Source organism: Phallusia mammillata, chromosome 3 (genome assembly GCF_965637545.1).
Source record: "Phallusia mammillata chromosome 3, kaPhaMamm4.hap1.1, whole genome shotgun sequence".
Taxonomy (NCBI): Eukaryota; Metazoa; Chordata; class Ascidiacea; order Phlebobranchia; family Ascidiidae; genus Phallusia; species Phallusia mammillata.
In genome coordinates, this window is record NC_137254.1 from 1,487,217 (window position 1) to 1,511,720 (window position 24,504).

The 24,504-nt window shown below is 37.2% G+C and overlaps 2 protein-coding genes across 2 annotated transcripts; one reads left to right on the forward strand and one right to left on the reverse strand.

Annotated features, from left to right (window-relative positions):
- The first annotated feature begins 1,529 nt into the window (after positions 1-1,529).
- Positions 1,530-11,270, forward strand: LOC145218658 (lysosomal dipeptide transporter MFSD1-like). The gene is made up of 13 exons (XM_080086062.1): positions 1,530-1,730; positions 2,364-2,460; positions 2,947-3,074; positions 4,581-4,741; positions 5,591-5,684; positions 6,065-6,275; positions 6,336-6,392; positions 7,173-7,329; positions 7,853-7,950; positions 8,511-8,623; positions 8,800-8,893; positions 9,560-9,634; positions 10,486-11,270. The coding sequence occupies exons 1-13, from the start codon at positions 1,577-1,579 to the stop codon at positions 10,538-10,540; spliced, it is 1,494 nt and encodes a 497-aa protein (XP_079942188.1). The 5' UTR covers positions 1,530-1,576; the 3' UTR covers positions 10,541-11,270.
- Positions 11,271-15,101: 3,831 nt separating this feature from the next.
- On the reverse strand, positions 15,102-16,527 carry LOC145218138 (G-protein coupled receptor GRL101-like). The gene has a single exon (XM_080085535.1). The coding sequence runs from the start codon at positions 16,269-16,271 to the stop codon at positions 15,102-15,104; it is 1,170 nt and encodes a 389-aa protein (XP_079941661.1). The 5' UTR covers positions 16,272-16,527.
- Positions 16,528-24,504: the final 7,977 nt, after the last annotated feature.

Sequence of the window (24,504 nt, forward strand, 5' to 3'; positions counted from 1 at the left end):
GTATTAAAACAAAATATACGTGCATTTTGCACTGACATTTTCAACAGTAATGAACAAACAATGTCTTAATTCGTCCGAAACCGAATATTTGGCAGTTTTGTCGCAAAGTAAATACTCTACCAAGCAATAAGTAGTGTTATATAACAGGATACTTGTGTTTTATTCTCATTTCACTTCTGTAGGGTACAATTAAGGTTTGCCTCGGCCATTATTTAGCCGAAAATGAATCTTTGTAAAAAAATCCGATTTGGCAAACCGAATATTCGGCCATTTTCTCCGTTTTAACTGGAACAAAGTAAAATCGTTCAGGGCAGTGGTTCTCAAACTATGGTACGTGTACCATTAAGGGTACGCCGAAGCTTTGCATGTGGTACGCTAGTAGCTTTTTGCTATACTCAATTCAAGTCAGACCATGCAAATTAAACAACTTAACGAGCCCTGTTTTGTGGCAAAACTCGTGTCTTGGTCATTGTTTTGGAATTGCTAGAAAATGTTGTCAGGTGGTACGCGATCAGTGTTAACCAGTGGTTTGGGCATTGGTGGAATTCAAATTTGTTGTTAGCCGGTTCTATCACAAAAGTCTTATTTTTCAGCCGGTTCTGTTACAAAAGTCCTATTTTTCAGTCGGTTTTATCACAAAAGTCTTATTTTCCAGGCGATTCTGTTAAAAAGTTCATTGACAGTAATCAGTAATGCTAACAGGTTCGCTGATCTCATGAAATTTCGTGAGATGGTTCTATAGAAGCCAGTGCCGGATTAACCATTAGGCAAAGTAGGCACGTGCCGACAGGCCAGTCAAAAATCCAGGCCACTTTAAAATCAGTAGAATAATTTGGCAACACTGATAATTCTAATTTTTTAGTTGGCAATCCTGATTTTCGGGCCAATTAGAAATTGTGCCTACAGGCCAGCAGACCCTTAATCCAGCACTGATAGAAGCGGTGCGAACTGGCTGAATCGCACCACCGGGTTTATAAACACTGGTTTGTTTTGGTTAAAAGTTTTAGGTAGAAAATCCCGAAACACAGAACACGCGTGTAATTATTAATCTGTTTGTAAAAAAATTTTTGCTAAGGGCTTGCCAGATTTTCTTTAATTGTGCGCTTAATACAATTTAACACCTCGCTTAAACAAAAAAGAAGAAAAGATACGTACCTTGGACGATATGCTTGGTTGCGCAATCGTGCATCATGCGTGACGACGTTGTTTTTGTCACGTGACTATGTCAAAGTACTTTGTTGTTTTGCGAAACTTTGTTTTTGTTCTTTTTTAGCGAGGAATTGCGATAATTTTAGCATTTCGTAAGTCTTAAAGATGTTGCCAAGAAGTTAATTATAAAAGGATAAAATTAATTTGAAGCTTTTGAATTCCAAAATGCCTGATTTAATGTATCAATGTACATTTAACATTTTGCGTTGTGTATATCTACAAACTAAAATGAAAGCAAAATATCACATAGCAAGAAAAAACATTAATATTCTAATTTTAAGATTAATTTGACAAAAAAATTCCTGTTTGTTTTTAGTTTTTATCTAGTTTAAAGTGTTTTTATCAGTTGTAAAAATTACTGTCAGTTATGCATGATGAAAACTCTCCGTTGCTCGATGGAGCAGAGGAGCCAGTGGTAAAGCGTGGAAGAAGATGTAACATAAATTGTGGAAGTATTCGTGATCCTACGAGCTTATCTCATAGACTTGTTGTTCTTACACTGATGTGTTTTCTTGGCTTCGGTAAGACATTTTTTTATAAAATTGTTATGCTTAAGGTATTTTTATGTGTATTTTTGGTGTAATATCAAAAAAATATTTGCCAAACGCTTAATAATACGGTGTAGCTGCAGCGCGTTTAGCCATTATCCACCAATTGTGCCTTTCACTCTTTTGTGCTTCAACATTTTTACGTTGCGCAGCTATTTCCGGCTTCGTGATTGTTTTAGTGCAATTGTGCCGCTATGTGTTTTTTCAGCAAGCGAAAAAAACTCAAATGAATGTGACCATAATCTCATTGGCAAAAATGTGTTAGTTTCAAAATTTGCCTAGAATATCAATTCTGTTGTATTTTTCAGAAAAAAGCAACATAATAATATAAGATGCAACTTTAACGGTAAAAATAATGGCCCAAATAAATGTAAAAAGTGACATGCTTTATTTGGAACACTATACATGGATCTGTTCAAAACTTTAATGATGAAAATAATGACCTAAATAGACATGTCACTTATTACGTCTTTTTAGGCCATTTTTTTATCATGAAATTTGAATGTTTTTTCTTGTTTTAACAGATCTGTACATAGTGTTCCAAAGATGCAACTATATTAAAATAGGAACAGATTGACACTAAACAAACGTATTTTATATTTTCAGGCAGTTATTTTTGTTACGACATCCCTGCAGCGCTTCATACACAAATACGAAATGACATGGATATTAACGAGGCCACTTTTATGCAGTTGTACTCGTGGTAAGTTGTGAAAAATTTTAGTTTTTTTGGTAGTTAATAAAATTAGGAAACTTTAAATGGCAAATTAGAGGAGCAATGCATGCAAAGTGCAGAAGAATGATTTTAAGCAGAAAAGTGATAATTGTAAATAGATTTTTAAGTTGGAGATTTGGTTTAAACCAGGGGTGTGCAATATTTGTCACTGTGGGACCAAATAGGATTGCCGAAATTAGATCACGGACCGCACCTTTTATATAACACAAAGGTTTTTTACTTTGTTGCATACCAAGTGTGCTAAACTACAAGTAAATTCGCTATTGATTCCGCATATTGTCAGATCGCAGAAAATAGAACAGGGCGCATTAATCTGCTCAAAAATATGTAATAATTGGACTTGTTTGCCAGTGCATTTGAAATCCAAGCACCTCTGTGGCCCGCGGGTTGCACTCTTTTGTGTAAACTATTTTTGCTTGGTTTAGTGGAATTCAAAATTCTATTATTTTTCAGGTATTCTTGGCCAAATGTGATTTTATGTTTCTTTGGTGGGTTTTTAATTGACCGAGTGCTCGGAGTACGCGTCGGATGTGTTCTGTTCAGTTCCTTTGTCCTCGTTGGTCAACTGGTCTTTGCATTGGGTAAGTTAACAATATTATGTTGTAAATGACTCAAATTTTTATGCATTTAATGCACATTTGTTGGAAAACCCACTTTAAACTTGCAAACTCGTGCATGTAACAAGCGCCATGGTTGACTGGACGAAGCTCGTTAGTAAACCCGCTTTAAGCTTGCAAAGTCGTGCATGTAACAAGCGCCATGGTTGACTGGACGAAGCTCGTTAGTAAACCCGCTTTAAGCTTGCAAAGTCGTGCATGTAACAAGCGCCATGGTTGACTGGACGAAGCTCGTTAGTAAACCCGCTTTAAGCTTGCAAAGTCGTGCATGTAACAAGCGCCATGGTTGACTGGACGAAGCTCGTTAGTAAACCCGCTTTAAGCTTGCAAAGTCGTGCATGTAACAAGCGCCATGGTTGACTGGACGAAGCTCGTTAGTAAACCCGCTTTAAGCTTGCAAAGTCGTGCATGTAACAAGCGCCATGGTTGACTGGACGAAGCTCGTTAGTAAACCCGCTTTAAGCTTGCAAAGTCGTGCATGTAACAAGCGCCATGGTTGACTGTACGAAGCTCGTTAGTAAACCCGCTTTAAGCTTGCAAAGTCGTGCATGTAACAAGCGCCATGGTTGACTGGACGAAGCTCGTTAGTAAACCCGCTTTAAGCTTGCAAAGTCGTGCATGTAACAAGCGCCATGGTTGACTGGACGAAGCTCGTTAGTAAACCCGCTTTAAGCTTGCAAAGTCGTGCATGTAACAAGCGCCATGGTTGACTGGACGAAGCTCGTTAGTAAACCCGCTTTAAGCTTGCAAAGTCGTGCATGTAACAAGCGCCATGGTTGACTGGACGAAGCTCGTTAGTAAACCCGCTTTAAGCTTGCAAAGTCGTGCATGTAACAAGCGCCATGGTTGACTGGACGAAGCTCGTTAGTAAACCCGCTTTAAGCTTGCAAAGTCGTGCATGTAACAAGCGCTGTGGTTGACTGCACGATGCTCGTTAGGAAACCCGCTTTAAGCTTGCAAAGTTGTGCATGTAACAACCGCTATGGTTTATTGCATGAGGCTCATTAGGAAACCCACTTTAAGCTTACAAAGTCGTACATGTAACAAGCGCTATGGTTGACTGGACGAAGCCCGTTAGGAACCCCGCTTTAAGCTTGCAAAGTCGTGCATGTAACAAGCGCTATGGTTGACTGGACGAAGCTCGTTAGTAAACCCGCTTTAAGCTTGCAAAGTCGTGCATGTAACAAGCGCTATGGTTGACTGGGCGAAGCTCGTTAGTAAACCCGCTTTAAGCTTGCAAAGTCGTGCATGTAACAAGCACTATAGTAGACTGCACGAAGCTCGTTAAGAAAGCCGCTTTAAGCTTACTAAGTCGTGCATGCAACAAGCTATATGATTGCCGCACGAATCTAGTTAAAACCTGTCAAAACCCTGCTGAAAACAAGCTTTTAAGATGCTAGCCAAGTATATATAACAAGTGTTGTGGTTAATTTATGTAAATGGTGATGCACATATTTTAATTGTTTTCAGGTGCGAGTGTCCATCACATTTGGTTAATGGACATGGGCCGATTTATTATTGGAATCGGAGGTGAATCTTTAGCTGTCGCACAAAACACTTACGCTGTCTTGTGGTTTCAAGGGTCGGACCTCAATCTGGTTTTCGGCCTTCAACTAAGCATGGCAAGAATTGTAAGTATGAGCCCTTGCAGCAATAGGTAAATGACAACAATGTAGCGTTAAATAAATAGCCTAGCCATCAGTAAAAAAATATATATTGGTGCTTGCTTTTCTTGGGCATTTTTTATTCTTCTTTATCCTTGCTGATTTTGTTAAAATCATTACTGGTCAAACTAGCGATCCCCTACTACGAAGGTGCCAGTGCAGCATATGAGGCAGGCAGCGGTGCTTGTGATTCAACTTTCGAAGGGTTCACCACTGAGTCTGTGTAGCTCAGTTGGTAGAGCGCGAATCCCAGAAAGACTCATGTCGTGGCTTCGAATCCCTCCGCAGGCTATTTTTTTAGCCTATGCCTTGTCATATGGTGTTGAATGCTTGGTGACCAGCTGGTTTGGTATGACGCCTTTAATAGGCCTGGCGTACTATGTTTTGCTGATTTTGAAAAAAAAATTACTTTAATTTTTACTCCATATAGTCCAACCCTAATCCTGTGAAATTTACAATTTGGTAGCTCAGTTTTCAAACCTATTTGAAATTTGACATGGTGTGTCAAAAATATTAGGTTATAATTGTGACTCAGTATACAATTTACCAGATTTTGTGATAGACTGAAATGTTTTTGTCAACATAATGATGGGTACAGTTTAAAATTCAGTATGCAATTAAACAGAGTATGTGGTCCCTGGATTGCTATTAACTGAAGTCATAATTACTTAAATATCTTTAAAATTGGCTTTTTATAACACTTACCTTACCTAATTTTTTGATCTTATGTGACTACCTGCATTATACATATTATTATTATCTGTAACATCTGGATGTAAATGTGCAAATGAAAGTGCTACTACATTTTTTTTTCAGGGCAGTACGGTGAATATGAATGTGATGGGGCCAGTATATTCGTGGGTGGCATCATTTTGCCCATCTAACACTCTTGGTGTTTCATTGTTTTTAGGTAAATAAATACCTTACAATTCTAAAAACAACAAATATATATATGCTTTTTACCACAATTTTTTTGAATGGGAACACTACACGGACTTGAAAAGTAATTTAACATATTGCAGTTTTGACCTATGTCTACCCATAACCTTGTGATCATATGGCAGTTGCCACTCGTTTATTTTGTCAAATGAAAATTACGCATAATAGTATTTTCTACAAATTATTAAATTAAATATATATATAACCTTTGTTTTCAGACACTGATAATGCTTATAAAATTAAAATGCACTTATTTTTCTAAAACAAATAAAATACAGTGAGTCAGTGACCTATTTAGTGATTTTCACTTTAAAATTTCCTTAAAAATAACCAACATAACTTGTGTTTTAGCTGCTTCAACTTGCGTCTTTTCGTTGATTTGTGCAATCGTTCTTGGGCTGCTCGATAAGCGCGCTGAACGGCTCGGAGCTCGGAAGGCACAGAAAACTGATGAACCCATCAAACTAACAGCAGTTAAAGACTTCCCTTTACAGCTGTGGCTTATATTCTTTATATGTGTTGGTTATTATGTAGCCATCTTTCCTTTTATAGGCCTGGGAAAGTAAGTACATATTTGATATGACAAGTTTTATGGCTGTTTTTTAATTTGTGTTTTTTTCAGGATATTTTTTGAAGAAAAGTATGGTTTTACACCTGCACAATCCAGCGCTGTTAACAGGTAAAAAAATGTTGACCAATTTTTTACTAAACCTTGATACCCAAACAGATTTTTTAACAATGCTTAATGTGCTATGAAAAGGGTTTTACTAAATAACATGCGATATGACACATGTAACTTAGTTATATAAGCCTAAAACAGATATCCGAGACATTATTGTAGTGTTCATTTATTTACACCAATAGCCCTGTCAGTTAGTTAATTAGTTGCTGCATTTTGGATATAAATTGCATTTTCCAAATAGTCCTAACTGGCTGTTAGTTTTTTAGTTGGTGGTATTTTTTGTGCTCTTAAAGCATCATTTTAGGGCTTTTATTGTCAGCACATTTGAAAGATTGCAAACATTTCACATTCGCAAAAACATTTCTGTGCATTAAACTGGCCACCATGCGGTAACAAGGGGTACCATGCAGTGTTTTGTACCACTGTACAAAGTGTATTGTGTGCTGCATGGTTAAATATTATAAAATACATAAACACACGTTTGTAGAGCTCTTCTGGCAAATGTAATTTTATTCCGACGTTTCGACGTCCTATACAGGTCTTCATCAGGGTAAATAACACTCAATGCGACTAGTACAGTGCATGGAACGCAAGCCTGTCACAACGCAACAAAAACAACGCGCGATTTCGTTGCATTGTATTTACCATGATGAAGACGACCTGTATAGGACATAGAAACGTCAGAATAAAATTAAATTTGCCAGAAGAGCTCTACAAACTTGAGATTATGTCTGGCAGCAATAGCTTATACATAAACACACATGTATTTTTTTGCAGTATTGTGTACATTTTATCGGCTCCCTGCTCTCCAGTATTTGGTTTTATGGTTGATCGGTTGGGTTTTAACGTTACATGGGTTTTACTGGCTGTTGTGGCTACTCTTGGAAGTCATGTTATCCTTGCGTTTACTTTCATCAATCCATGGTTTTCAATGGTAGGTTGTTTTTAATTACACTATACGCTGCTTATACAGCAAGGGATTACCTAAAAAATGTAGCCTGCGGTGGGATTCGAACCTACGTCTGTAGCCTTTCTGGGACTCACGCTCTACCAACTGAGCTACGCAGGCTCAGTGGTGAATCCGTCGAAAGTCAAATCACAAGCACTGTGGCCTGCCTCATTTGCTACACATGTCATTTTTTTTAGTAGGGATGCATAATTGGCTTTGTGGTATTAAGTCTTATTGTTAAGTATAATCAAGTGTTGGCAATGACTAGTGATTTTTTTCAAACCTTGGGTAGTTTAATGACTACAGCAAACAATTTTTGATAAATTTTTGCACTTAAAATTTGCATAAAGAAGGGGTGACATTTTGATAGTTGGCCCTGAAAATAGGGTGAAGATGGCCAAAAAACAAACAATAGCTTGAGTTGTGAATGTTACTCCAATACTGACCGCCTTACATACATAACTTCTACTGTTATATGTTATGAATGTTGATTTTATACTTTTTTCAGTGTTTAATGGGTGTTTCTTATTCACTGCTTGCCTGTGCGCTTTGGCCAATGGTGGCTTTTATCGTTGACCAGTGCCAATTGGGAACTGCTTATGGATTGTAAGTATTAGTGTCTAAAATGAATGATATTACATACGACTTGTCCAATTTCCCAAGCTAGTTTATGCCAAATTTCTGAAACAAATAGTATATGTGAGATTTATATGCATTTAAACAGATTATGCTATTAACCAGATTGGTCTGAATCTTTTTTGTAGTCCTGCTACAGATAATAAATATTTTTATCGTATAAACCTAAGCCCCCAAAGTATCACTTTAAGTAATTCAAATATCCCAAACCTCTACTAAACCTAAATTCTAGTGATGTAGCGAATATTCAGTTTGTCAAATTTAAACGTGCTATATTTACCATTTTCGCAAAGATTAGGTTTTGGTCAAATAGTTTCTTGCGATTCAGCCCAAAAAAAATTGTTTGTAAACACAAATTCAAAACATAAACATATTTTTTGATTTTTTAGTCATTTGGTTTCCCTTCAAACCCAATTCGACGCGTTGCTACTAAATTCATGTTGTATTAATTTGTTAACACCAATTTGATTGTTTAACATTTGTCCTTTTATACATCTCTAGAGTTTATGTTTTCATTTGTAAATTTTCAGTATGCAGTCAATACAAAATTTGGGCCTTGCCGTAATTTCACTTCTAGCTGGTTTGATTCTAGATGGGAGCGGATATTTAATGTTGGAACTCTTTTTCAGTGCATGTGTCGGAGGTAAGATACTATGTTCATGTTTGATTCATTGTAGTGTATGACTGTTGCAACACTGATGCTTAGCTGAGATTAGAACCATCGACTTTATGATTGCAAGACGGTTGCACTAACCACTGGGTCATCTTAAAGGAAAAACTGAAATAAATTAAACCACATCACTTTTTTTAACATTTTAGTTGCATTAATTTGTACTCTCTTGCTCCTCCTGGTGGATAAAGTAAGGGAGAGCGGATTAAATTACTCGACCAAAACCCGAGACAGAATTGCCAAGTAAGTAGACATAAGATTTTTATGGAACCTTGCGTTCTGATTTTGATCTTAACTTTCAATTTGCATTAAAATCTACTCTTTTCAACACACTTAGACATTTATTTTTGTAAAGAGCAATTTTGTTGTTTATTATTACTGTGTATTTTAAAGCTGACTAGAAAGAAACAAGCAAATTACCAAATATGGTCATGTAGAATATAGCTTATGGTGTTATGATGTCAAACTGCTATATTATTACAACCAGTGATGGGATTGAATTTTTTGTCAGCCGGTTCTATTACATATGTCATATTTTTCAGCCAATTCTATCATAAAAGTCATATTTTCAGCCGGTTCTATCACAAAAGTCATATTTTTTAGCCTGTTCTGTTACCAAAAGTCATATTTTTCAGCCGGTTCTATCACAAAAGTCTTATTTTTTAGCCGGTTCTGTTACAAAACGCATATTTGTCAGCCGGTTCTGTTACAAAAGTCATATTTGTCAGCCGGTTCTGTTACAAAAAGTCCATTGACAGTAACCAGTAATCCTAACCGGTTCGCTGATCTCATAAAATTTCGCAAGGCAGTTCTATAGAAACGGTGCGAACTTACTGAATCCCACCACTAATTAGAACATTACAGTTGCTCCATCTTTGTATTAAAGTTTATTGATTTTGTTTTTTGCAGAGAACAAGAAAAATCTCAAGATACCAGGTTTGATCCAAAATCTGTGCAAGGGATACGCAATAGATATTATTCAAGGTGATATGTGAACCATTTGTTCAAATTTTTCTCTGTCCTGGCACAATAGGCATATTTTCGCCAGATAGTACATAAAATATAATGATTTGGTTTAAAAATCAAAACATGCAAAATTTTGTTTCAAAATAAACTTTTGCGCCAATATATCACATTGTACGATGGAATTTACGTCGATTCTAACATTAGATGTGTATGTGTAAACTGGTGTGTTGTCACAGCATGCACATCTAATGGTGCTCACGATGGTCCTCAGTGTACCAAGGGACCTTGTGTGTATGCCTAGACACATGAGCACCCAGGCTACACAGAGGACCACTGTGAATAAGATTAGATGTGCATGCTGTGGTCACACTCTAATTTATGCCCCGCAAAGATTTTGACATGTCTGGGCATAGTAACAGGCTCCGTGCGTACACTTCGGATCACTGTGAGCAATGGTAGATGTGCACGCTTTGGCCACACCATCCAGTTTATGCGCAACATATATTTTCATGTCCCTGGACATACATACAAGCTCCCTGAGTACTCTAAGGACCACTGTGGGTGACATTAGATGTGCATGATGTGGCCACACACCAGTTTATATATATATACTCATGTAATGTTGCTCACAGTGGTCCTCCGTGTACTCAGGGAGCTAGTGTGTATGCCTAGGCGCATGAAAATCTATGCCACATCAACTGGTGTGTGGCCACAGCGTGCACATCTAATGTTGCTCACTGTGGTCCTCAGTGTACACAATTTTAGTGCTTCTATATTAACTATACAACATTGGTTTATAAAAATGAAAACTTACCAAATAGACTAGATAGGATTTGCTTAATTGTAATTTAAGTGTATTTATATTACAGGATTGGAGCTCAAATCCCAGAACACTTGTTTGCGCAGACCAAAGTTTCTGCATAATTCGTATTTCTTTCATTTTATCCATTTTCGTTTATCTTTTCAACTGTGATTTTTCATTTTTATCGTGACACACAACCTGACTATGCTACTATGTGTCTTAAAAACGATTTTGTGTTTTTGTAGCAAGCCTTTGTGTTATATTACAACAAATCTGGTTAAATGCAATTCAACAATTGTAAAATCTGTTTTGTTGCATACTGAATTTTAAACTATATATTAGAGGTTTTAAAACTTTTTTCTTATCTCGTTAACACAAGATAAAATAGAAATGTTACAATCATATTTACCCCAACGTTTTTAATAGCTTGTCATTAGTTTATATAAATATTCTGGCAAAATAAATGCTTTAAAAATGACTCAGAATTCCCAAATATTGGATTTGTTTTGCAGTTTCAAAATTTTAACAAACTGTACTTTATTACTGCTAGCATTTCATCTATTTCAAAATTATCCACATGTGTGTGAAATAGTCATTGTGATTTTCATTTCAGTTTTCTTTTAACATTCTTTCAGCAGGGATTTCTGATAGAAATGTTTTTCTTGAAATACTGTTATGTGTTATCTGCTAATGCCATTTAATGTTCACTGCTAACATATTCAAATCTGTTTTTTCCTTTCATGTATGGAAATGAGACCAATTACCAAATTTGATTATTTTCAACATCACTAAAACTTTAAGAAGACACACAATCTGCATGAAAACTAAAAAACAATAAAACATAAAAATACACACTGTTTAGCATTTAATGTCAAAAAAACGTTGTATTCAGGTTTTGGTCAAAAGCTTTTTTTTAATCTTTAAGTAAGGGTATCTATATTGTTAGTAAATTAGTGGGTTTGTTATAAAGAGTGCAGCAGGTTTCCATGTAGTTAATTTTGTAAACTTTGTATTTTAGAGTGCCAATGTCTGCAGCTTATTATGGGTCTACTTCCCTGAAGGGGACATATTGTTTTTGTCCGTTTCTTTTTTCTGTCTAACGCTGGTTTGTTAAATTCCTTTAGTCAAGAAAGAGTGCTTCAAATTTATTTAAATTTACACAGGTGTTAGTTATTGATTCAAATTTGATCCTCCCAAAGTTTGACCTTAATTGACCCAGCGGTTCACCCACAGGCCCCCAAACGTAAAAGTTTTCAAACGGTTGTACTGACTAAAACACAATCTAGGAGTTGGTTGGTGCAATGGAAGGTATTCTAAATAATTTTGTTCCACACACACGCTTGCGTGCCAGCGCATAGTTGGTTTGTTTTGCGTGAGGTTTCGCCCACAAGCAGGGTTGCCAGGTATTGCGGATTGGATTCGGACAGTATTTGTCTAAAAATCGGTCATTTTAGGCCAAAAAAATAAACTGTAAATTTCTGCCAAGGTAACATTTAATAAAGCAGTTACTGTGCGTCTTGCTAATACAATCAATTATCTTCGTACCAATTTAAGAAAGTGATGATAGATACACATGCTAAAACACAATTGACTTAATGAATTTTTTTCCAGTACTTGATGAAATCGCATGGGATTTTTAATGGCATTTTAGTGCATGCTCTTCGGGGGTATGAAATCTATTGAAGGTTCGAATATAAACGAATGTATGTGTGAACATTGCAGGTAAGCATTATGTTTTTTTTTGCTTTATTTGTCACAGTGACCTGTAATTACATTTCATTTAAATGATTGACCTGAACTACTTGTATTGCATACTGTCCTGTTGTGAGTTATGACCCGTTTGATTTGCTGGTAAGTTGGATGCCTCCTATGGCTCTTTTATTAGCTTTGTTTACTTAAATAAATAATTTTAAGAAATTAGTGGAAAGTTACCAATGAGTAATGACCTTAAGTTTGTGCGACGAGTTTAATTTGTCTGCATCGCATGTCGATAATTTTTGCATTTGTATGTTGCACGTCGATTTTAAGTATAACATTTCTAGTTCTCTTTCAGCTCGTGATTGTCAGCTTGTCAACGTAATAGCTTGGATTGATTACAGATTGCCACGAACAAATTAGTTAGTGCATGTGTTTTATTCATGTGTTTTTCGAATATTGCTTATTTTTTACTTGTCGGACACAGCATGTGAAATTAGGCCAATTTATCGTTTTTTGTCCGATTTTTAGGCCACCTGGCAACCCTGCCCACAAGGTGGCGCGGAGCCTGAAATCATGCTTGCGTTCACGCGGGCAAGCCAGCGCAGTTTTGAAGTGTAGACTTCTGATGTTTAAAAACTTTACTTGCTGGGCGAAATGTATATCATGTGTGTAATGTAGGCTATAGTGATTTTAGAGCAGGTAATATATATGTAGTTCTATTTTTTAATTGAGAATACTGTAATATCAATTTGAATGTCTTTCTACGATGATGGCAGGCACTTGAACCTACTTTTTAATTCGATATATCAACCATCGCACATTAATTGTGCAAGTTGCTTTTTGGGGAATGCACCCGTTAACTTCCCAGATAGCCTTTGTTCGTGTGTAATGAATTTTTCGTATCCCGCTGCTCTAGTTCGTATTTGTGTACTCCCACAAAACATTTTCATTGCTCTAAAGTAGCCTACAGTTAAGCAAAAAAACAAAAACAATTTAAGCTAAGTCCTGTGTACAAGCAGAAGAGATCCCAGCAAAAGTGCGGCTGTGTGAGCCAGGACTCCAGCGCACAAGCAAACCCCGAAATATTATTTTTCAGCTTTTTCAGTTAAAAAGGTTTTACATAAGCTATTGCTGCCAGGCATAATAAGAGTTCGAAGAGCTCTTCTGGCACATGTATTTTATTCTATTTCTTGAGACATGAAATATTTACCAACGGGATAACTCAATGAACATCAAAACAGACGTGATGCTATCAGCGTACTGCAGGCACCTATTTAAAGATCAGAGGCCCAATCATTCCTTATCGCGAAGTCGAAATTCCTAGGAAGTCGAAACGTCTAAATAAAATTACAGTTGCCAGAAGAGCTCTACAAACTTAAAAGGGTTTAAATTCTTTGAATCTAGCCACTGTTGAACAATATAGCAGCCTAACTTTACCCCGCTACAGTGTGAACAACAATTATTTTACTGAAGCTGAGCGAAGCTTGCACACAATATTTGATTTGTAGAAGAATTATGAAAGTAATGAGAATGTTGAAGTTTTCTCCACACAAGCTTTCCAAAGCTTAAAACAGTGAACTCTTTAGGACAGCGGTTCTCAAACTGGGGTCCGTGAGGTAATTTTGGGGGGACCGCGAAGCGGTTGAAGTAATTCTATAATCTTATTTGGCGTCAAATTGTTCCACTAAATAGGAGTAAATTAAAGTAGAATTGAGAATCGACTGTCTCCATTGCTAAACAATGGCCTTTATTAAATGACAACTATCAACAATGTAATTGTTCGCGCACAATCGTTTTTGTCTTGTCTGCGATGTCACAAGCTGTCTTTGGATGATTATTATGCGCAATTTTGCATAACTAGCTAAACTCCTGCAATCAACTTTCGTTTTTATGAAATACACGTTTAGGCTCAACGACCGCGAGCCCTCAAAATAATGGCAAAGGGATCGTTTTGAAAAAACTATAAAAAGTTTAAGAACCACTGCGTTAGGAGAAAAATTACATTGCGGAATTATGTGTTTGTGCCAATGGTAGTAAATTAAATTGGTGAAACTTATGTGGTTGAATATATTACACTAAGCTTAACATGAGTGGTGTGTATCCCTAAAAGTGAATATTTTATAAAGTTCTATTTAAATTCTTGTGTAATTGTCTAAACTGGTCCAACATTTCTGACCTGAGGTATGTTTGTTATATACTTTATTTTATCCATATATATTATGTGTTTATATGTCATCGGTTTAATTCACCACCTATACTCCTAAAGTTCTTCTGATGTCGCCACAGAATAAAATGTTTTGTTGTGCATATATATTAAAAGACCAGTTAGCTGTACAATGTACACAGGTAGAAGACTGACTGTTACTCTACATCAAAATGTTCAGCACAACATTACCACAATCAGGTGAGTTTAAAATCTACAAACAGTGGCTGCTGTCGATAAGTCTACTGATCTTATGTAGTGCAGAAAAGTTATGGTGAAAAGCTATCATTCACTGATGCTTGTATCTCTTTGTAATTCGGTGATTGTTCAAGTGGCGTTATGTAGAAATTACATGAAGCTTTTTAAGAGACTCTTTCTACTGTTACTAAACCTGGATATTTGTGTGTGTAAGCATACTCCTAATTTCATAATTGTTACATGTGCCACAAAACTCTAAATCATTTTCCAGGCCTTTTAAAATGTAATCATCACTCTTTTCAGATTTTAAACATTTGCCTAATCCCTGAAATACTTTTCAGTCGATGTATGTAACTTTTCTTCATAATATAGCAATGGGTTTGAAACAAAATGCATAAAAAAACACTTAAAGCATCATATTTTGTTAAAGTAACATGTATTTACACAAGCATATGTACATGATGGAAACAACATCAAACACAACATAATTTCATACTTCGAAAACTGCAACAAATATTTGTGGGGTGTTTACTATCGTTTAAGTTTAATTTCGTATTTTATTTAGATTTTTGTTTTTGTTGTTTTCATCCCACGATCTCAACCACTCTGTCGCCTTCTTCATCTGCACGAGCATTGTATCTCACAGCTAAATCTGACGAGTTATTTGTAGATGCTCGTAGAGATGACAATTTCTCCACCAGCCATTTCTTTGCCCTGACAAGTTGATCTTCCAATGCTTTGGAGTAAAGCAAGGGGTTAAGAGCGCTGTTGATCGGAAGCAACAGACAAGCACTCAACACATAAGCATCTGGTGGCATCTTGATTCCTCCAACACTCAAGTATCCCATGACACAAATTGGAATCCAGCAACAGAAGTCGGTCAAAATCAACCTTGAGATTCTCTTCTGCATCTTGGAGCTAACATCATTGCTTCTAGACCCTTTCATGCGGTTGCTCTGTTTGTAGATGAGAACATATGCAACAACCATGTACATGAACATAAGGAAGTTGATTGTGATGAGGAAAGTTGAATATTCCCAAGCAAATTCACTGGTTGTGGCAAACAAACGTGGCATGCAGACACTTGTTTCTCCATAGTATCCAAACTCTCCTTTGATTGGGTTGCGAGGAAATGCCATTCTTATGGTTTGTTTCACATCGTTCCACCCCTTCAGTTTTACATTGGCAACTCGTTCTGCAAGAAGAGACATATTTTCTCTGGAAACAAAATCGTTTCCAAAAAAGTTGTTTGGAAACCAAATATCAGTTGTGTAATATTCTGAAGTGACGTTTATTAAAGGAACAGTTGCCAAAACTACAGCTAAAATCCAGCAAAAAAATTCAGCAAGTAAAACTCTAAGAACACCTAAACTTCGAATTGTAAATGGTCTAAAGGCTGATACAAGACGAAAAGTGGTCATGGCTGTCATAGTCATGGCCGATGCTTCAGAAGAAACCACAGCAAGTGCCCCAAGTCCTGAACACAAACTACTTGATCTCCATTCCTTATCAAACAAACAATACGAGCCAGAAAATCGTGTGGCTTGCACTACAACTACAAGCAGATAAATTCCCATGAGAAAATCTGAGCAACAGAGGTTTAGAAGAAAAATACTGGTGTTGATGAAAACATTTTGGTTTCTATCTACATTCCATAAGCGGTAAGCAGTTGCAATAAACACAAACAAATTTCCTCCCACTGCCAATACAGCTGTAATCCAGAAAATTGCTCGGTATATTGGATTGGCAATCATTTCGTTGACGTCTGCAAAAGCATCCCTAACCAAGTTTACACATTCATCACTTCCGTCCGAACAATCTAGAATTCCATTCTGCACCAGTTTCCATTCAACTGACAAAGGTTGTTTGTTTGTGCAATAAAACCTATTTTTTTCACAATGACATCTGCGTTCATCCGACTCGTTGTCGCAATCGATAATTCCGTCACAAACAGTTTTTCTGTCAATAGAAACCCTATCCTTGGTTTTACAATAAAACTGAGTTTTGTTACAAAGTTGTACAAATTCATCTGAACCGTCATCACAATCGACATTTCCGTCGCACACCTGAGTGTTTTTTATGTTGATCTTTTCTTTTGAGAAACAATAAAACATATTTGGACATTTCAATTCACCATAAAGGTACAGGTTGCCCTCAACTTTACCATCACATATTGAGTTCAACAAAACTTTGGCATCAATTCCCCTACCTAGCGCATACTGAAACCTACTCCTAGACACTTTGTTGTCAGTTCTCGCACACTTAAATATTTCGTCAAGTCTAAGGCTTTTATAGTTTTCTGGTAAACACTGAGTTTGTCCCAATTTTTTTGCAGACGAACAGTATTTCATGTTTATTTGATCAACACATTGCACGCTTGAGTTGCACAACTTTCCTCTTTGAGCCGAACATACAGATTTATTTTGGCAATGCATCTGATTTGATGGACAATTGCCTCTTATATCATTACACAAACTTTGATTCAAACACAAACACTCATCTGACATATCAAAGCAATCCACTATACCGTCACAAACTTGCTTGGGTGATATGATTAACTTTTTATCCAAGCACTGAAAACATTTGAACTGTCCGTTGACAAAGCAAAGATCAGATTTATCAGAGCATTCAGCCACTGAATCGTAAACATTGGTTTGAGGCAAAACACAAACATCTTGTCTCGATGATCCAGAGCATTTAAACCCAAATCCTGACTTAATTTCATCACTATTGTCACTACAACTACTAACTGAGTCACAAAAATCACTTCCAGCTATGATTTTTTTGTTTTCGCAAATAAAAATATTCCTACAGAATTTGTCTGTTTTTTTGCAGTTTGAAGAGACGCAAATCACATTCTTGCTTTCACAACTGTTGATGTCATCAGCACATGATGGTTGGATTACTGTATTGCACTCTGCCGGAACAGTGGAATGTACAAGGTACCTGGCAAGTTGTTCACTTTTACAAATCGTGGCAAACATTTTGCAAGATTGACATGTGAAGTTGTTAACTGAACAAAGTTCGTCACTTTCATCATAGCAATCCTTAAATCCATCACCAATCCAGTCAAAAGGTATGCATCTACCAGTAGATGGACAATGTTTGTTACCAGGATCACACGGACATCTTGCATAAACTCCAGAGCAGTTACATGTGTAATGTGTCTCATCACTACCATCAAAACAGTCACTATTTCCATCACATAATAAAGATCGCTCAATACAACTTCCGTCTATACTGATATCGCATTGTTTTGTGTCAACACATGCACATTGAAACTTGTCAGCTTGACAAGTGCAATTAACTTCATCACTCCAATCTCCACAGTCATTTCTTCCATTACAGTGCTGGTATTTGTTGATGCAACCAACGTAATTTGTGCAGTTGTTTGTTTTGTAACAATCACATTCAAACTTATTAGCTGGACAAGTGCAATTAACTTCATCACTCCAATCTCCACACTGATTAACTGCATCACATTGCAAGTCGTTTTTGATGCAACCATATTCAGTTGTGCAGTTCTTTGTTTTGTAGCAATCACATTCAAACTTAAAAGCTGGACAAGTGCAATTAACTTCGTCACTGCCATCTAAACAATTTATCTTTCCATTACATCGCCACCACTCCCTCACACACCCAACAACACCTTTACAAGTTGTGTTGAAGCAGTCACACTGAAACCTGCCTTTAGGACAAATCTCACCGAACTCGTCGCTCCAATCACCACAGTTGTTGCCATAAAAATTTACCTTCCGCATATCAATACATCCTGGTTTGTCCCCACACCGACCAAACTTGTGACAAGCACATTCAAACATTGAAGAAGGGCAGGTGCAGTTGGGACCGCGGTACGGTTTCTCGCACACCGAGAGATTTTTAGGTTCTGTGAAAAAATTGCAAAATAGGTTTTAGAGAAAAGTAAACATAAGCGGAAATTGGAAAAGTCATGCAAAATTTGAGTGGCCATAACGATTTGCCGTGAACTAATTGTGTAAGCTTACTTGTATAAGGTCGAGGAGCGAGACTGAAATCCTCACCCGGACATTCACCTTCTGCGCATCCGACGAAAAACAATAGAAATAATAACCACAGCATGTTTATGATATTTATAGAACAACTGTTAATATAAGAGGTTAGTTTGTTTCTGTACAAAAAAAAAACTTAAAAAAATCGTACTCATATAATAGTTCAACCCGATTTTTGTTACCGTGAACTTACAACTACTTTACCCAGTCTCATGAATTGTTTGTCTTCTTTTCTTGGAGGCAACAACACATCATAGGCCCGCCTTAAGCTACTGCAAAAAAGGCCACCTAAACACTGATAAGTTGCGAAAAAGAAGGCTTTATGCGCGCACAGAGCCATGTCGTCAGTATTCTTTAAAATTGCAAACATGTCGTCTAAAAATGGTTGATGCAATAAAAGTCATGGCGGCCTTCAATGCGAAATTGAGATTCAATAAAAAACTGACAGCCGACAACCGTACGAATGCACACCTATTTTAAATGCGTTTACTTCGGTTTAATTTCCGAACAATAAGTTAGAAATTAGCGCCGACACCATTCTAATGCTCGAAACTTTTTAAAAAATGCGATATAAATAAAAATGTTAGACTAAAAATCTCCCGAGCTACTTTACACTGCGAACTTGACAGAACCCACTTCCAATCTGAATAAACCGCGTTACTGTAAGGAAAGCTACTTTTGCAGTATATTTATAGGCATTAAAACGGAAACGACAGGTCATACGTAGCCCTGCCTTCTATCTTTCGATCTTACACACCGGTGTCATCCGGCTTGTTTTCTGAAATCAAATGACGAACGCCAGTTTGCGTTATACTAATTGTCTGGCTATCTGTATAAAATAATTGCAAAACAACTAAATGGCTCTTTATGGCCCCTTATATATATGGTAAACTAACGGTTTGAGTAAAATCAAATGCGTATTATTGCAGGTTTCGGAAATATAAAAGGCTCGTTTACAAACTTACTTTAAGCTTGCAAAATCGTGCATGCAGCAAGCGCTATGATTGACTGAACTATACGTTAAAGCCTCAGGAAAGAAAAGACAACAATCACAATGGCCAATAATACACAAACGGCCTTGAACATGGTGTTTTTCAGCTATTTGACATCTGCCAACTGGCTACTTACCTAGTTAAATTTATTCGAAAAAATACTGACACAGAGTGTAAAGCCAGGCCCGAATCAAGCCAGTTGTTTGAGGAAACCTAAACCCGAAACCGGCCCGACTTACAACTCTATGTAGAAAGCTATTTGGTTGACTGCACGAAGCTCGTTAGAAAACCCGCTTATCTGTGCAACTCGTGCACGTAACAAGCGCTATGACTTACTTTGACAAACAAAAAGCATGCGTGGGTGCCGTTTTTAAAGGTTTTGAAAAATGCCAAAGCAAGCCTTCGTTTATTTTTTTGTTAAAGACGATGATTGCAAAATGGCCAGACATTAGAACACCGGTCTTATGTAAGCATGGAAAATACACAGCACCCCACTCTCTGGGTATTTTGTACAAATTTTTTGTATAAACACAAGGTTCGTCCTTCAATATGGTGCATTTGTCAAATCACTTCACACGTGGCGATCTGATTGGTCGAGCTCTTGTATGTTGATTTATCCTGAAAATAAGTTCTGTAAAATCGTTAAAAACTGGAATTTTAATCCACCTATTTTTTGACAATTCTCTACCACCGAAATACAGCAAATGTGTTTACAATGTCACGTGATCCAACACAGAAAACTGATTGGTCGAGCTGTGGTAAACAACATTCAGCGTTGGCGTGGTTGCGCTATGTATTAGTGCTTCGTATGTGGCGCATTAGTATAAAATATAGGTCGCGATCTCATGAACAATTTGGGTTCGGACCTGCATACAACTCTGTCCCAGTTAAAGCAATCAACTTGAATAAAATTAACTCAGCAAAGGTAAACAATGTGTTCTGTAATAGTTTGTTTGAAGACACTTGAAGTGTAAAAACTGATTTTTCCAAAGTTTTAGCAAAACGGCCCGGGGAAGGCTGTGTGACGAGACCTTATGACATTTTCCACCCAAAATAATAATGTAAACTTACAGAAGTTATGATAGAGAGTCAACCAAAGGCTACAAATTACACATGAGATAAGTAAGCTGTACTTTTGTAGCCTCGGAGAAAGTCTCCACTTTTATTGTGCTGCTTGTTCATACTTGGTGGGAGATTTAATATATTGCACCGGTAATGACTTGGTCGCAACCATTGTGCTTGTCGCCCTCACTTTTTTTCGGCCGTCACTGATAATTAATTAGGCGACATTATCTTCACGAAAATAAGCAAATATGAAGCGAACGCTGGGACAAATCAATCGTGTCACATCAAGTCACGTGATCAAACACGACAACCTAATTGGCTGAATAGAATCAGAAACCACTCTCAGTGTTTCGTGTTTTCACTCCTGTATTGAACAGAGCAGTTCGCTGGCTGGTTTGTTATGAGTAAAAGGCCTTCCTCCGCCCATCGTTCTCCCGCTGGCATGCGAACAACTGTCCATCCGCAAGCGTTGGAAAATACACAGCAAGCGCACACATGTGAATCCGATGCATTGATACGCCGAAAACGCATGAGCATGGCACTAGAATTGATGACGTCTCGGGTTCGGCTGTTGTGTGAAGCAATTGTTCAACAAAAGTTTCAGATACGTTCTGGTTTGACTACAACAAGCCTGAAAATGTTTACCACTTCACCCCGTGTGGGATAGAGGCGTTCAGTTTCGAACCACGAAACATTCAAAGCTAATTCGATTGCTTGCCAGTTCAGAGTTGTACGTCGGGTTTGAGATTAGGTTTTTTAACAAACGGACTTGATTCGAGTCTGACTTCATATTATATATCAGTAATTTTTTTAACGTATATCACTTAGCTAAGAAGATAAATGCTGGTTCTAATGCCCAACAGCCCTCAAACGTCATATTTAAGCCATTGTCTATTACTCTCCATTGTGTATGTCTTCTTTATTATAATCCTGTCAATCAAACTTTTTGACCTAAACGGGCTTCCCAACAACCAGTCTGGTTCGGGCGCGCATAAAACTCTGTCCTAGTTTCTATCAAACCTAAAGCAATTAACTTGAATAAAATTAACTCAGCAAAGGTAAACAATGTGTTGTATAATAGTTTTAAGAGACTATCCAAGTGTAAAAACTTATTTGTCCAGAGCTTTCGCAAAACGGCCTGGGGAAGGCTGTGTGACGAGACCTTATGACATTTTCCACACAAAAATTGTAATGTAAACTTACAGAAGTTATGATAGAGATTCAACCAAATGGCTGCGAATTACACGTTAGATAATTAAACTGTACTTTTGTAGCCTCGGAGAAAGTCTCCACTTTTATTGTGCTGCTTGTTGATACTTGGTGGGAGATTTAATATATTGCACCGGTAATGACTTGGCCGTAAACCAGTGTGCTTGTTGCATTTCACCTTTTTGCGGGCCGTCAGTGTTAATTAATTAAGCAACAATGTCTTCACGAAAATAAGTAAATATAAAGCGAACGCTGGGACAAATCAAGCGTGTCACATCAAGTCACGTGATCAAACACGACAACCTAATTGGCTGAATAGAATCAGAAACCACTCTCACTCTTTCGGGTTTTTACTCCGCTTTAGTCCAAATGCGTCAACATATTAATGTCTCCAACAAAGAAGCGTTCGTAATCCATCATAACCCTGAATTGAACCGAATAGTTTGAAGTGTTGGTAAAGCTCAACGACGTGTTATTTCCTGCGCTTGCAAAACGACACCAGTAACACTTTAGATGCAAGCTAGGCAAAACTGCCTGCCTTAGAATGTACACAGGTCACAATAACATTGTAAACTAAACATTTAATGAAAGTTTACATTTGGTCTTCAATCATGCATTGTTCGTTTGTCAAATTACTTCACGTGATCAAACGTGGCGATCTGATTGGTCGAGTTGTGCTATTTGGTTTATACTGAAATTATGTACTGTAAAATCTTTAAAAGCTTTAATTTTGATGTACCTATTTTTTGACAATTCTCTACCACTGAAATACAGTGTTAGCAAAGTCACGTGATCCAACATAGCAAACTGATTGGTCGAGCTGTGGTATATAACATTCACCTAATGCGGCATGAAGAGCGTTTGCGTGGTTGTGCTGTGTATCAGTGCTTTGCACGTGGCGCATCATTATAAAATATATGATTTGATCAGTAGTTAATAAATACGAAAAACAAATGCAGAACACTTTACATAACTCAATGGAATCACATAAAAAGATTATGGTTGTTCATGTTATACTTAGCTTCTGTCTAAAGGCGTCAACAGTTTAAGGTTTTCAAGAAAGAAACGGTCGTAATAATTCTTGACCCTGTATTGAACCGAGCAGTTCGCTGGCGGGTTTGTTATGAGTACAATGCTTTCTTCCGCCCATCGTTCTCCCGCTGGCATGCGAACAGCTGTTCTACCGCAAGCGTTGGAAACTACACAGTAGGTATACAGATGCGCAGAAAATTGTAAACGTTTTAACCGAGCAGTCTTATAGGTTTGTTATGAGTAAAATGATTTCGTCCGCCAGTCATTCTCCTGCTTCGTACAACTGTTGATCCGCAAGCGTTGGAAAATACACAGCAAGCGCACACATGTGAACACTGTACAGTGATACGCGTTCAGTTTTGAACCACGAAACATACGAACCTACTTCGATTGCTTACTAGTTCAGAGTTGTCGGGCAGGGCATTTCGGTTCGGGTTTGGGATTAGGTTTTTCAACAAACGGACTTGATTCGACCCTGACTTCACATTACGTATCAGTAATTTTTTTACTAAAGTATATCACTTAGCTAAGAAAATAAATGCTGGGTCTAATGCCCAACAGCCCTCAAACGTCATATTTAAGCCATTGTCTATTACTCTCCATTGTGTATGTCTTCTTTATTATAATCCTGTCAATCAAACTTTTTGACCTAAACGGGCTTCCCAACAACCAGTCTGGTTCGGACGCGCGTACAACTCTGGCCCAGTTTGTATGAAACCTAAAGCAATTAACTTGAACAAAATGAACTCAGCAAAGGTAAACAATTTGTTGTATAATAGTTTTAAGAGACAATCGAAGTGTAAAAACTTATTTGTCCAGAGCTTTCGCAAAACGGCCTGGGAAAGGCTGTGTGACGGGACCTTGTAACAATTTCCACACAATAATAAAAATGTAAACTTACAAAAGTTATGATAGAGAGTCAACCGAAGGCTACGAATTACACATGAGATAAGTAAACTGTACTTTTGTAGCCTCGGAGAAAGTCTCCACTTTTATTGTGCTGCTTGTTCATACTTGGTGGGAGATTTAATATATTGAACCGGCAATGACTTGGCCGTAAACCATTGTGCTTGTTGCATTTCACATTTTTTCGGGCCGTCACTGATAATTAATTAAGCGACATTATCTTCACGAAAATAAGCAAATATAAAGCGAAATACTGGGACAAATCAAGCGTGTCACATTAAGACACGTGATCAAACACGACAACCTAATTGGCTGAATAGAATCAGAAACCACTCTCACTGTTTCGGGTTTTCACTCCGCTTTAGTCCAAATGCGTCAACATATTAATGTTTCCAACAAAGAAACGGTCGTAATACATCATAACCCTGAATTGAACCGAATAGTTTGAAGTGTTGGTAAAGCTCAACGACGTGTTATTTCCTGCGCTTGCAAAACGACACCAGTAACACTTTAGATGCAAGCTAGGCAAAACTGCCTGCCTTAGAATGTACACAGGTCACAATAACATTGTAAACTAAACATTTAATGAAAGTTCACATTTGGTCTTCAATCATGCATTGTTCGTTTGTCAAATTACTTCACGTGATCAAACGTGGCGATCTGATTGGTCGAGTTGTGCTATTTGGTTTATACTGAAATTATGTACGATAAAATCTTTAAAAGCTTTAATTTTGATGTACCTATTTTTTGACAAT

Excerpts from the sequence above, each read along its gene's own strand:
- LOC145218658 (XM_080086062.1), top strand. The coding sequence starts at position 1,577 with ATGCATGATGAAAACTCTCCGTTGCTCGATGGAGCAGAGGAGCCAGTG. Across the intron at positions 7,951-8,510 it reads TTGGGAACTGCTTATGGATT|TATGCAGTCAATACAAAATT; the intron begins GTAAGTATTAGT and ends GTAAATTTTCAG. Across the intron at positions 8,624-8,799 it reads TTTCAGTGCATGTGTCGGAG|TTGCATTAATTTGTACTCTC; the intron begins GTAAGATACTAT and ends TTAACATTTTAG.
- LOC145218138 (XM_080085535.1), bottom strand. The coding sequence starts at position 16,271 with ATGATTGCCAATCCAATATACCGAGCAATTTTCTGGATTACAGCTGTA.